This window comes from Delphinapterus leucas, chromosome 10 (assembly GCF_059928025.1).
Source record: "Delphinapterus leucas isolate spDelLeu-1000000601 "Yukka" chromosome 10, BTC_Dleu_Yukka2, whole genome shotgun sequence".
NCBI lineage: Eukaryota > Metazoa > Chordata > Mammalia > Artiodactyla > Monodontidae > Delphinapterus > Delphinapterus leucas.
This window is the reverse complement of record NC_143138.1, coordinates 72,952,051-72,965,871: the sequence shown is the minus strand read 5'-3', so window position 1 is coordinate 72,965,871 and position 13,821 is coordinate 72,952,051. Positions and strand designations below refer to the sequence as shown.

The 13,821-nt window shown below is 46.0% G+C and overlaps 1 protein-coding gene across 1 annotated transcript in view; it reads left to right on the top strand.

The window, feature by feature from the left end:
- IL17RD (interleukin 17 receptor D) overlaps window positions 1-13,821 on the top strand; it is a 67,373-nt gene that overhangs the window by 28,615 nt on the left and 24,937 nt on the right. Inside the window, exon 2 of the mRNA XM_022572817.2 lies at window positions 11,395-11,452. Within this exon, the coding sequence (XP_022428525.1) occupies window positions 11,395-11,452 (58 nt within the window). The remainder of the gene's footprint in view (window positions 1-11,394; window positions 11,453-13,821) is intronic.

Below are 13,821 nucleotides of genomic sequence, written 5' to 3'. Positions count from 1 at the left end.
GGAAGTGTGCACCTACCTGCTGTTCCATTTGCCCTGCCTGCCTCATATGAATTTGCTAATTTACCTCTCTGCCAATCTATGCCAGGAGTCCCTGGGGAGGTAGTACAGGGAACTCTTCATTCCTGGGAACTCTGCACTCTCTCCTTCACCCACAGGGAACATTTATCTTAATCTGAAATCCACCAAGACATTGATACTTCATTTTTACTTTATTCTTTGCCCTCCTTCCCAGAATGACATTTTAGCTGTTCAAGGAAATAAAAACAAAGCTGAATAGTTTTTGGCAAACACAATTATTTCCTGGCCTAAAATCATACAATGATTTAATTGGTATGTCGTTGTGTGTGTGTTTGCATGTGAGTGCTTTAATGGGAATTCCATGTGGTATCATTGGGCAATTAGGAAAGAGTCTTCTGGATTTATTGCTTATAGTTTAAGGGCAGACTGCTGGCTTCCATCCAAGAAGTAGGGAGACTTAAAGTTGCAAGGACCATTAGCATTGGAATATATCCTTCCGATTACCTACTATTTAAAAATTGGTTTGGTAAGAGGTAAAAATCACAGCCGAAGGTGAAATGATTTACTCCTTGAAACTTGTTGGGTTCATGTAAATAAACTTGTGGGGGACTTGGCATCATGGAAGTGATAGTGTCCTTTCTCTGCTGTTACCAACATCTAATTTTTGAAGCTTGAATGAGTTTTGGTATGTCTGGAGCAGAAGTCAAAGTCGTAGATAATTCTTCATTTTGGAAAACTGGAGTTTTATTTTTTTTAAAACTTAAAAATATTTTTTAAATTAATTTATTTCTGGCTGCGTTGGGTCTTCACTGCTGCGTGTGGGCTTTCTATCATTGCGGTGAGCGGGGGCTGCTCATCCTTGTGGTGTGTGGGCTTCTCATTGCAGTGGCTTCTCTTGTTGCGGAGCACGGTCTCTAGGCACGTGGGCTTCAGTAGTTGTGGCGCACGGGCTTCGCTGCTCCGCGGCATGTGGGATCTTCCTGATCGAACCCGTGTCCACTGCACTGGCAGGTGGATTCTTAACCACTGTGCCACCAGGGAAGTCCCTGGAAAACTGGAGTTTCAGATTATCCTCCATAGTGGTTTTTGGGCAAATATTTAAGAATGTATCCCAAACGTGACCTAATTTTGTGTGCTGACAACCGACACGACAGACAGGAAGAAGCAGTTGAGCAGAAGTGGGAAACTCAGCTGTTTTCTCCATCTTCTGGACACCACGAGTATGTTCCTTCCCATTCCGCAAAGGGAGGAAAAAAGAATAAGAATTAACCACACTGCAGTTTATTTTTTTAAAACAAAATTCAGTAAAACTGACTTGATTGCAGATGTGACTGTTGTCACCTGTGATCCGAAAAGTGATAGAAGCTCTTAATGGGCTCCTGTGTTTAACAGCGGAAATGGTTGCCTTTTATGCTCCTACTTTCTGAAGTTCATGAGTCCCAACATGAGTTGTAATAAATACTGCCCACAAAGGATAACAGTTGAGACATTAATTCGGAGTTTTATTTAAAACTGAGATCTTACTTCCAACCACCTCGTGCCCTATTTGAATTTTGTTTTTTAATTGCCAGTTGCCCTTGGGTCACTGAACCACTTCTTCTGTAGGCCTGGTGTTAAGCTATCATGCTATCAATAAGGCAGGCAGGTGAGAGCCTGGGTGGATTTCAGGAATGCTGAAACCTCCTGAAGAATTTGCATGCGTACATGTGTGCCACAGCTCTCACCAAATCCTCAAAGACATCTGTGTCCCCACAGAAAAAGCTGGGGCCCTCTGTTGGGAGGGATGAGGGGTAAATGAGAGGTTTTTAGGGATGTGGGTTGCAGCTATATGACAACTCACACTCGCCCATTTTCAGATCTGATCAGTGATATTACTCAAACCTTCAGCACATCCTTGCATCTTGAGACCATCTTGCACTTTAGCCCATGAGCACACTTGAATGGGACACCTGTGCTTAGGGGGGGACTGAGCTGAGCGTGGAACAGCCTGGGTGTCACGTTGTCCGAGCACCGTCATCGTTGTTCGTTTTCACCCTCGTTAACGCAGGACAAGTAACACGGCCCCGGTAACCGTCAGGTACTCAGCAAATGCCAGTGACATGCTTGTAGGGGAACGGCTCTGGGAAATCGACGTGGAGACTTGATACAGCTCCCAAGGAACTCACATTCCCCCAAGTGGGGGGAACCAAGACTGTTGAGACTTGCCCGGGAGTGTTTGGTGGGCTGGAGGAGTGGCTGGGAGTGGGGGGTGGGGCAGAGGAGAAGCTTGTTCACTTGCTTGTTAACATTTGAGGGTCTTTGACAAAGGAAGTCTAATGTCCTGCCCGGTCAGCCGGTGATTGCCCCCCACCCCCACCCCCGTTGTGCACAGGAAGTCAGACACTAATGATGGTAGCAAGGGGACAAAGGCGCCCAGCCCAGGAAGGGCCTAATTGCTGTGTCCGGCTCCCAGGCGGCCGGCCTCAAGCTGGTGGGGTTGGGCAGGATGCGCTAAGTGTTAACACCTGGAGCCACGCTGCTGACTTCCTGGTGCCTTTATTTTTTCACCCTGTGTGGCTGGGCGCACACACACACACACACACACACACACACACACTGCAGCTGCATCTCGGGGACATTTTGGGATGTGTTACCTAACAGACTAGGTGGAAGTGTTGGATCGGGAGGCCACAGGGCTGAGGACCAGAAGGCCTGAGTCCCCTCAATCTGCCCGTGGGGCTTGGTGACTGTTGCTTTACCTCTGGGTGAGCTGATTCCCCTCCTTTCCCCCAGGAAATCTGAGAAAGGCCAGACCTTGCAAAGAGGCAGATACGTATCAGAAGGGTCAGTGGAGTTTTGGCTTGGAACATTCTAGTCAGAACTGATGGAAGAATGCTCCTAGGGAAAAGAGGGATGAGGGTCTTTACCACTGTTTTGAGCCAGTTGGGGTCCTAGGGAGGTAGGACTGTGGCAGGATCAGGAGTGATGGGAGGCACCTACCAGCACTCAAGGCGGGTTGTGTTCTGTGTGTGTATATCTGAACCCACACCTGGAGGGGCTGGTTGGAGGGGTTGCATCCCAGGGAAGGGGGGAAGCCAAGATGCACCCCCTCATTTCTATGTGGCGTCTCTGGAATCTTTGTGTCTAAACGTGGCTTTGGACCTGGGGCCTGGAAAGCACTCAGTGGCCTCTGGGAGCTCTGGGAATGCCCCAAAATTGTATAAGAAATGTTTCTGTGGGAAATTGGGTGAGGAATGTTTCTCACAGGATTCTTCTAGGGGTTCTAGAAACCCTTTCCCCTTAACAGCAAAGGGGTCATCAACAATTAAAAGTGAAGACATCCTGCCTTGGCAGGAGCACTGCTGGGATGGCATTAATGGCTCATTTCCGGCAATGGGCAAAGCAGCCTGGGAGCCTGAGCTTGATCCCTCCCGGAGGCAAGCGATGGGGGGTGGCCCTGAGCACAGGTTGACTGACTTGGATTTTTGCAGCCAGAGACAGGAGAGTTTAAGTAACTTATGAAAAGGGGTCTAATGTTGACCTGCTGCTTCCCTCTGTTATTTTAAGGAGGTTTTTCTGTCCAAGACCACCGTGTGGACAGAAATAATAGGCTGACAGAAGGGGTCGCCTTGCTTTATAGTGCAGCCTGTGATGTTTCGATTAGCATTAAAACCTGAAAGGGCAGCCTTCCATAATTTCCAGAGATGTGAAATCCACCTTGAAGGAAGCACATGTGTGGGGCATGCTGGGGACCTGCCTAGCTGGTGGAGGCTAGGTCCCCATGGCAACATCACAATCCCCCATTTCTGCAGGCATTTATGCTGTAAAAGCAGAATTCCAGATGTGATACAGTATTTGGAGACTCCATCCCGGGGCCTCGGAAGCAGTATTTGAAGTCAGCACAATTCAGCGCACAATGTCTGTGTGGTCCTAAGGCTTTTTATTAGTAGTTTTGTTTTGATCCAAACATTTCCTCTGAGTTTAGGCATAACAACCATGTTTATAGCTCTAAGTTTTCCTCTGCTGTCTAATCACTATTTTGCCCTCGCAGGAAGATACTTTCTCGGGCTTCTGGAGCAAAGTCTTCGTAACTACCTTTCACTGCTACGTGAGAGGGAGCCGGTAGCTGATTTGCTGGGTCTGTTCTCGGGTGGTTGGTTGTTTGCTTCCTCTTCATATCCGGTATTTACAGAAGACCAGTTGATCTGTGTCTGTGTGTGCTTTTGAAACTGCAGGCTGGTTGACTGTTACCTTAAAGATGCCAGTTCTTTAACATGAGGTTCTCATTTGTGTGGATGGGAGTGGCGTGTGCAGCAGAGGGGAAAGGTCTGGCTCTCCGTCCAGAGGCATGTTTTATAGCTTGCTTTTAACATTTTGAGGATAGGAAAAATCCTGTCTGTTTGCGAGTATCAGCCATGAGAGAACACACAGCCCAGATCCTTAACAGACTCATTGGAAAAAGTACTTGGGCTTCTGCTTTGTGAAAACCAAGGTGGCTACAGAGCTTTGTTTTGTTTTTAAACACAGGAAAAAAGTTGACGTGTGTGTGTGTGTGTGTGTGTTGATATCTGGGCTTTAACTGCATATGCATGTTCCAGTGGCAAGGCAATAAGAAAATTATAAAGTCTGCAGCAGGGAAGGATATATTAAAATGTATTAAATTCCATTTAGGCCACCGCCGTGTAGAAAAGTTGCTATCATATTGCAGCACATAAATGTATCAAATCAACACGTTGTACACTTTAAACTTACACAGTGTTGTATGTCAATGGTATCTCAATTTTTAAAAAAAGAAAAGAAAAATTACTGTCTGAGAAACAACTCATATAAATGCCCTACCACATCTTTGTCTTTAGTGAAAGGATTTCCTTGGGAGGGGGTGCACTGTGGAGGAGGGTGGAATAGTGAAAAGATGCTTAGATGAAAACTAGAGCTTTCAGTTTGATAAGCAGGACACATGGTAACTTGGCATAGGTTGGCTCCATGTTAGAGGTCAGAAACAATTGTCCCTTCAGCTTTCCTTTGGAGAGCGTGAAATTAGGAACATGTGTGTGATGATTAGCAGCACGTCAGAGATGAATCATGATTATGGCTTTGGTCTGGTGCACAGGCGATGCTTTGGAGTAGTGACTTCCTACCTCCTCGAGCAAATCTCTCTAATTAACTTAAGATCTCCAGGTCTTTTTGGGCCATCGTGGTAATTGCTGGTGGGAACCCACTGGCACTCCTCAAGAGCTTGTGTGTTCCCCACTAGACATCCAAGACCTCATCTCCCCAAAGCAGACAGCTGGCTGGCACCCTGCATGTCTGAAGTTGGTTGCTTCTAGATGGAGAGTGAGAGAGAACACTTCCCGGGAATGTGGAGTGAATATCTTGAGTAGATAGATCAGGCCCAAGCTGGCTTTGTGATTTATTTTCCTTGTGTTTTGGGTTTGCCAGCATTCTCCTTGGCTTGCCTCACCTGGGGCTTCTCTGCCTTTGCTGATTTTTTTTTTTTTTTTTTTTTTTAGCTAAAGGTTTGAACTGAAGTAAGTGGGATCTGCCTTCATTTCTGAAACCATCTGAACCTGCACGAAGTAAATGAACCCCATGCCCTGCCTCTAGCCCTCATAATGTGCACTGGTCATAGGCAAAAACATCAGTCCCCTTGTGCATTTCAAGCCTCACAGAACTGTCTGCTTTTTAGTCTCATTAACACACTGGAAACTCGAAGATGGAGGCAATGTTATGGAAAAGAGGATGTTTGAGTTGCCCACAGTTTGAAGTAGTTACTTGGTCGGTGTGCCTTTAAAAACAAACCATCCTTTCAGTTCTTTCTGACAAATGGTCTTATTTAAATTCTCACCCAATCTCAATTCACTAAAACTTTACTAGCTTTCTGAAAGTTCCTTAACTGATTTGAAAGCAGTCTTGTGTAGGCCTTACTGTTTGGCTTACCTTCCGTGGAAAGGGGGCACTATAATTAGCACAGTCCTTTTCAAAATGCATTTTTCCTAAATGGCAGTTAAGCTGTTTTGGAGCTGGATTGAAAATGTTGCTCTGGCAAGTTGGTATCTTCAAATGGCCCGGAATCCCCCAGGGTCCCTCAGGAAATTGGCCATCTGACGCCCCTCATGGTGATGCTGGCAGCTCTGTGTGGGATTCCCGCTCTGTGGCTGTCTTTGTGTCCAGGCCTTTGCTTTTTTGCCATATGGGTGGAGCATGGTGTGGGTTTTTGCCTTTTGAATTTTATTTCTTTAGAGCACTTAGGGGTTATCCTCCCCTTCCCCTTTCCAGAGTAAAAGATGTTTTCTCTCTTCTGTCCCCATTTGCTGCTTCCTTCCTTGCTTACCACAGAGAGTTCACAGCTGAGCTCCAGGCACCTGGGGCTTGCTTCTTAGCTGGCATTGGAACAAATTAAAAGCTGCCGTTAGTGCACCAAATGGGGGTGGTTAATTAACCAAGAATGTGACACCCTGAGGCTACAGCACTGGCATTTTTGTAAGTAACAGGCAATAAGCAAGTATTCTTTTTTTTTTTTTTTTTTGCAAGTATTGTTAATTGCCAACTCATTAAATATCAAATCGTGTGTAGTAGGTAAGAGCTTGGAATTGTTTCCTGAAGAAACAGCTTCTGAAGCTGTTGACCAGCTTTGTGAGTTGCCTTCTCTGTGTTCCCTTATGGTGGGACCTGATTGTAAGCCCATAAGTCACCTTGTCACACCAAGCTAGGCCCTCCTGGGTTCTCTGGATATATTACCTGGCTCAATTATGCATGTATTCATTCTGATATTTATCGAGGGCTGACTATGTGCTAGGCCCTGGACTGTGGGGAATGCCATGGTCACTTTGCCTTGAGTTTCTCCCCATCTGGTTCAACCTGAGTGCTTTGCAGAGATGGAGTCCCTGGGTTGCCCAGTTCCCACCAAGACCAATAGCAGAACACAGTCCTTAGTCTGGTGGTTGGTGCCTTCTGCCACCTTGCCCTGACCTGCACGGCTGCCTCTTCTCCCCCAGTACCCCCAAGGTCTGGATGCTGGAGACAGATCGTACCTGGAGATGCCACTTCCTGTGAGCGTCACCCTGCCTATCTCATGTGTCCCCTTGTAGCACAACTCTCACCATGTTTATTAGGGAAGGAATCATAGCATAACCATTACTGCCTATGAAATAACCGTTTCAATATGTGCCAGGAAATGTGCAGAGCACTTGATATATGTCAATCATCTCACATGGTCCCCACACCAATCCTTTCCAGGAAGCTTGATTCAAACACTTTATAGCTCTGGTGAATGAGGCTCAGAAAGGTTGAGAAGTTTGCCTAAGGTCACACAGCTGGAAAGTGGACGATTTGAACACACCTTTGGCAACTCCAAAGCCCATTCTGTTAACCACTCTTTTACTCCAGATAAGCCCCAGAGTAGCCCACAGAAACCTCTGTCTAGGATGGCAAAATCTCAAGCAGCAGCTGTCATGGTTCAGTGTTCCGTGTATACCTGAAGCGGGGAGTGGGGTGGAAGAGCGCAGTGGCAAGTGATCAGTCTGCCCTCGGTCTGGGAGGGGAGAACGACTGTATAAACCACACGCGTGCACACGTGTGTGTGTGAGAGATGTTCATCCCATGTGGCAACTGAAATTATGTAAGTAATTTGCTTTCAATTGCTGCTGTAATAAACAATTACCACCAACTTAGTGGCTTAAAACACCACAAATTTATTACCTTACAGTTCTTGACATTAGAATTCCAAAATGAATCTTACGGGGTTAAAATCAAGGTGTTGGCAGGTCTGGCTCCATCTGGAGGCTCTGGGGGAGAATCCATTCCTTGCCCTTTCCCGCATCTAGAGGCCGGCCGCGTTGCTCCTCCATCTTCAAAACCCGTAGCATAGCATCTTTAAATCATTGTCTCTGTCTCTCTGCCTTCTGTTTCCATTGTCACATCTCCTTCTCTGACTCTGACCTTCCTCGCTCCCTCTTCTAAGGACCCTTGTGATTATATTAGGCCCACCTGGATAATTCAGAATACTCTCCCCATCTCAAGATCCTGAAACTTAATCTCATAGCCCCTTTGTTATGTAAAGTAACATATTCATGGGTTCTGGGGATTATGATGTGGACATGTTGCGGGGGGTGGTTGTTATTCTGTCTACCACCAAGTGTAAAGAAAACCAGTGTTCTGTGAGCCAGCCTGGACATACTGTTTCTCAGGTGGTTTCTGAGGGCTCTGGAGCAGCTGAAGCATTATTTAGGTGTGAGCTGAGGACAGCCTCGTGGAGCATCTGTCTGAGGCATGTGCTGAGAAGCTGTGCACTTGACGACTTCCAAGAGCGAAAAGTCTTTACAGTACACACAGGAGCTGGTGCCTGCAATGGTGCCTCTTGCTTCCAAGCTCCAAGATCAGCCTTGGATGGTCACAGGGTCTTTTGGTCTCTGATTTTCTGTGGAATTAGTATTACCATTTTGCATCCACATTCACAGAGGTGCCATGCCAGTCAAATTGTGGAGGTGGATCCCTGTGCTCCCATCACGTGAGTGTGCAGGCAGACTGATGTGTCAGGAGCAGAGGGTGAGAGAGGCTAGGCTAAGGTGAGAAGCCCTCGGAGGAGCAGGCCCCGGGTGATGGGAAGGGCATTCTGGGAATATGAAGGTCTCCAGAACATGTGCTGAGCAGTCATGCAGGCCCAGACGGGGGTGGAAGGTAGGAAGGAGAGTGATTGAGAAGGTAGGCAGGGGCCATGTCAGGAATGGTCTAGGAGGTACAGGGAGCCAGTGGTGGGCTTGGAGCAGACGAATGAGGACAGATTTGCGCATTAGGAGATCACTTTGGTGACCAGAGCTCCTTGAGATCAGGACCCGGGTATCAGGACCCAGGTCTGGTTCATGGCTGAGTGCTCTTTGGGGCTTGGATGAAGGTGGAATGCTCAGTCAGTAGTGAATGGATGCCATAGGCAAGCCTCACTGTCCTTTGAGGCCAGCTCACTGGGCCCGCTTCTGAGCAGCTCCACAGACATCACAGAGACCTTATTTGGAGTGATTTAGGTTCTTGTATACAGGATATAGCACATCTCGCTGTCTCGGGCTCCTTTCCACAATGCATTCATGGCAAGTGCCCAATGAATATCTGTTAAAAACGTGTTGCAGTAGAAATACAGGGCGAACAAGAGCAAAATGAAAAGCTGACAAAGTCCTACAAGCGAGGTGATTGGTCACCAGAGTCCTACACGCCTTGGAGCATGCTATTAAATGGAGTGCGTCTCCTTTTTGAAAAGTGCTTCCTCTGCATGGCTTCACATGGTCCTCCTCAAACTCCCTTCTCAGAGGAAAGTCATGCAAATTGTCTTTTAATAAAAACAGTTGAGGAGATTCACACCCAGTGGAGTGAAGTGGTTTGCCCTTGGTCCCAGCTAGAGGATGAAGGATTAATGTACTTACCTTGGCCCCTGGATTACATTTTTGCTTCCCTCCCCTGAGACTCCCCTGTCCTCTCCATTCTAGCCCAGTTATCCTTCCCTCTCTTCAGCTTCTAGTACATGGTGTTCTTACCCTGGGTTCATCCTTACTGAGGCGCTGCATGTGGCATTTCATACACTGTATGCTTATTTATGGCTGGCCCTTTCACCCTAGCTGCAGAGACCTTGTATGCCATCTACACTGAGAGTTCTTGGAGGGTCAGGGTGTGATATGAGATTTGTCTGTATGCCCTGCATGTGATCCACATACCCAGTTACTGTTCTTTGAAAGAATGAGCCACTTCGCTCCTGAGGGCAGGGATAGTGGCTGTTGTGTTCACCACTGTACCTAGGATAATGTCTGGCTCATAATAGATGGTGAGTGAATTTATATCCTGGGGGTTTGTATGGGAGGAGAAGGGTGTGGCTTGGGGCACACCCCTTGGGCATTACTGAGGGATTGTGTGGGTTTTGCGTCGTCTCTTTCCTGGTCCCCAGCTGGTCGTGTTGCTCTGGTCATGGCTATCTGTAAGTTGGGTATCCTCCAGTCACACAGACTGTGGCCCTGTCCCTAAGCAGTTATGGAGGCATTTAGGGTTTTAATAAGGTAATAACACTTTACAAAGTGTTTCTGTTCAGGTGAGGAATTCTGGAACCTTGTGTATGTGTGGAAGGGAGGATGGAAGGAGGACAGCTTGAGAAGGAAGGTGAATCAGGAAGAAGGGGAACGGAACCCCAGTAGACCATGGGGCTAGTGCCCCATATTGATTTAGATTTTCTGTTACTGCTTATTCCTCACTTTAATTAGAATGATGTGTGTCCATCCTTTTCTGCACAGCTGTGCTTTCCCAAGGTCCATGTTTATCTGAGCCCAGGGATACAGTTTCAGCGGGTATGCCTGGCTTCAGGATAAGCAGCGTGAACACGCTGGTAGCATATGGATGTGCTGGGGTTGTGACCTGAGACCCTGGGCTCCATCAGAAGTGTTCTGCACATTGTGTCTTAGTGTAACAATTGCCCATTAAATACCAGACTGCCAGCATATGGTTTTCCCTAACATCCCCCTTGTTGGGTGGAAACTTTAGCTGTGTGGTTAGAATATTTTCCCATCATTTAGCATTTAAGAATTAACATTTTGGGGGAGAATTCTGCAATTAATGCTGAATGGCCCATTTGCAGATTATCACAGGAACAGTTAAACCAGTGTCGGGAGATCTTTAGCTGCTCTTTCCCATGATGGATAAGTGGTGGGTCAGGACAAGGTGAGGCCAACAGGAGGATTCCGGGGCTCCCTCTGTGGATGCTGTAATTAAAATGGGAGATCTGGCAGAGTTGTTACCCCTGCTATTAAGAGTACAGATGGCTAAAAGCCACACCCGGAAGAGTTTGAGTTAGACCTTTCAAAGTCTTCTTCTATGATCCACCTTCTATGCTCTAAGCACAGGTATGGAGGCAGTGAAGACTTTTCTCATTAAAAGTAACAGCTTATTCCCACACTCATTCCTGGTCTTGGAATGAAAAACCTGTTTCCTTAGGCTTGAGGAATTGCCTATCTGTTATGGCTTAATAGGGCTTTTGGACGAGAGAGTCTGGTAGGCAAATTTTATAACCAATCAGTGCTCAAAGTGGATCCAACTGGAAGGGTTCCAGCTGGCAGCTCACGGTCACTCTCTCCCAGTTTTACTGTTAATGAATTATTATTTAACCCCCAAATGCAGAGCAGCCTCTGCTGCTGTTGTTTCAGGGGACGTGAGTACTCCTGATCCCTGTGGCCTGGCAGTTAAGAATCTCCTGGGCTAGAGGGAGCTGGGTGGGGGGACGGAGGGGGACACGGAGAGCGTGGATGTTGCTTGGTGACTGGCGTGACCCTGGGTCTCTGCGATCATGTGTGCGTTTTGACTCCGTGGGGAATTTGTGATGGAAAAGCAAATTGGCTTCACTCCTTCTCACGTTCTCCTGTTTTCCCACAGGGAGTGGGGCCGGCCAGCAGAAACAGCGGGCTGCATAACATCACCTTCAGATATGACAGTAAGTGAACGGCTTGACCGCCGAAGAATGGAGCCCTTTCAGTGATCTAAAGCTTCCACAGTCGTGCTTTAATCAGGGACACTGCAGGTCCTGGAGTTGAGGGATTTTCTGAACCTGCTCAGGTTTGTCCACAGAGCTAAAGCACCTCAGTCTCAGTTAAGCAACCCCAAGTATTTCGGAGCTCGAACGGGTCAGTTGTCCTCTAAAGTGTTGAGAGAAGCTGTGTGTGGAGATCTCCCCTGATTTCCTCAGGACATAGCCATATCCTTATGAAAAACGCAGATGCCTGTAGGGCCCAGCAGGGGAACAGTGAGCGCAGGTACCAGGTGCAGGAGTGGTAGGGACTGTGGTAAACCGGGTCGCCTGCGTCTGGTCTTAGAGGAGCACTGGCTCCTCCATTCCAGATCGGTGTGGTCTTGAGGGATGTCCCCTGAGCACAGCCGCATGTGATTTCCAAGAAGAGTGGGAAATTTGCATTTTTTTGTCAGTATGGACATTTAACATTTTAAAAAATATCAGCATTTATTTAAAAATTTTCACAAACACAGAGTGGGCCGAGTGAATCGGTCTCAGATTGGCACAGGGTTCTGATTCGTAGGAAGGATATTGTTAACAGTAGAGTTTTGACGATTAGGTTTGTTGTGTGTAGTTCTGGTGTGTAAGGGTCATGGAATGCTCCTAGAAATAGGATAGTTGTAAACATATTTATTAGGATAATATTAGCGTATTCTGCTAGGAAGAATAGGGCGAAAGGGCCTGCTGCATACTCTACATTAAAGCCAGATACGAGCTCTGATTCTCCTTCTGTAAGGTCAAAGGGGGCTCGGTTAGTTTCTGCTAGGGTAGAAATAAATCAGATTATGGCTAATGATCATGAAGGAAAGAGTAGTCATAGTTGTGCTCGTGTAGTGGTTAGCGTGGATAGGGTAAAGGGGTCTCCAACTGGCCATCTTTGACTTAGGCCTGGGTTCTCCACCTTGTTCCCCACCTATCAGTTGTGAACTATGGCAGGTGACTCCACTTTGGCAAGCCTCAGTTTTCTCATCATGTGAAATAAAGATTAACTTCTTCCTCAACGTCATTTTGACACTTAAATGAGGTAATGTTTATAACTGCTCATCTCAGGAGCTAGCCTTCCGTGTGCACTCAGTAATTGATATCTATTAATATTAGAAGTCATTCCAACTGGAATTAGAATCCAAGTACCTTTTTGGCCCTTTCTCTCAAGGACGTGTGACTTTTTCTGGCTGAATTGTTTTCTAAGGGCAGGTGGGCATGCTTTTTCTGATTAAGCATGTAGAGCCCGCCTTAGCATCTGCTTTTGTGCCCTAGGAGGTAATTGTATAGAATTATGAGCATTTTAGCCTTATGAGCCATAAATTATAAGTAAAAATGTTGACAAGAAGGAGCTTGATTCATATTTAGTGACTTGACATTTGATTCATCTCTTGGAGAGTTATGAGTAAGGGCTATAGGTCACATTGAGGCCTCTGGAATAATCACTGCTAAAGCAGGGTGTTTGAGGTCATGTATGCAATCTAACAATTTTAAGATGCAAATATGGATGTCAAGTTCATGCCCGCAGTTGCTGACGTGGGTACTTTAAGTTAACTGATGAGAACTTACATGGGAAACTCAGACATTTCAAGTTCATGATGTGTACATGTTCTGGGTAAATGCTATGATGCTAATGAAAGACTTGCAAGTCCATGAGACTTAATTCAGCTAAGTAAAGACATGTGTAAGGGATCTTTCTTTAGGTTAGAAAGTTAATTTCTAATATATGTTCTTGGTCCTGGTAGATCTTGTATTACATTCAAGAGTTCAAAATTTTCCGGTCAGCTGCAAACAAGTATTTGCATCTCTAATTTAATATGGGGTTTTGTGAAAGAGGATCCTTACCTATAAAACTTAAAAGTACCTTATTGTTTTCTTCATGGGACTAGATATTTGGCCCACGTGCCAATGCCTGTCCCTTGGCCATTATTTTCTTTGTAAGTCTTCAGCATTTAGTTAGAATTTAATTCACAACTCGACTCCTGAGACATCTGAAGCTAGGTTGCATATTGGCCAAATGTCATTTGGGCATAATTTTTTTGTAGTCGGAATCCAAAACGTTAGAGTTGCTAATAATTGGATCCAGGCTGTGCAAAAAACTTAGTCATTGTTTTCCATTGAAAAAGATAATTTCTTTCTCCCACAAGGAAGTTCCTGTTATTGCTCTGTTGATTGGTTACTAGTTTGTTTGAAATAGCTAAGAACCAATCACCAAGTTTTCAACAAAAGTATTAAACTACAAATATCTTACTTTTCTATTCCTTTGCCATTTAACGTTACAAAGAAAGAAAATGTCTTGCCTTTACGTCAAA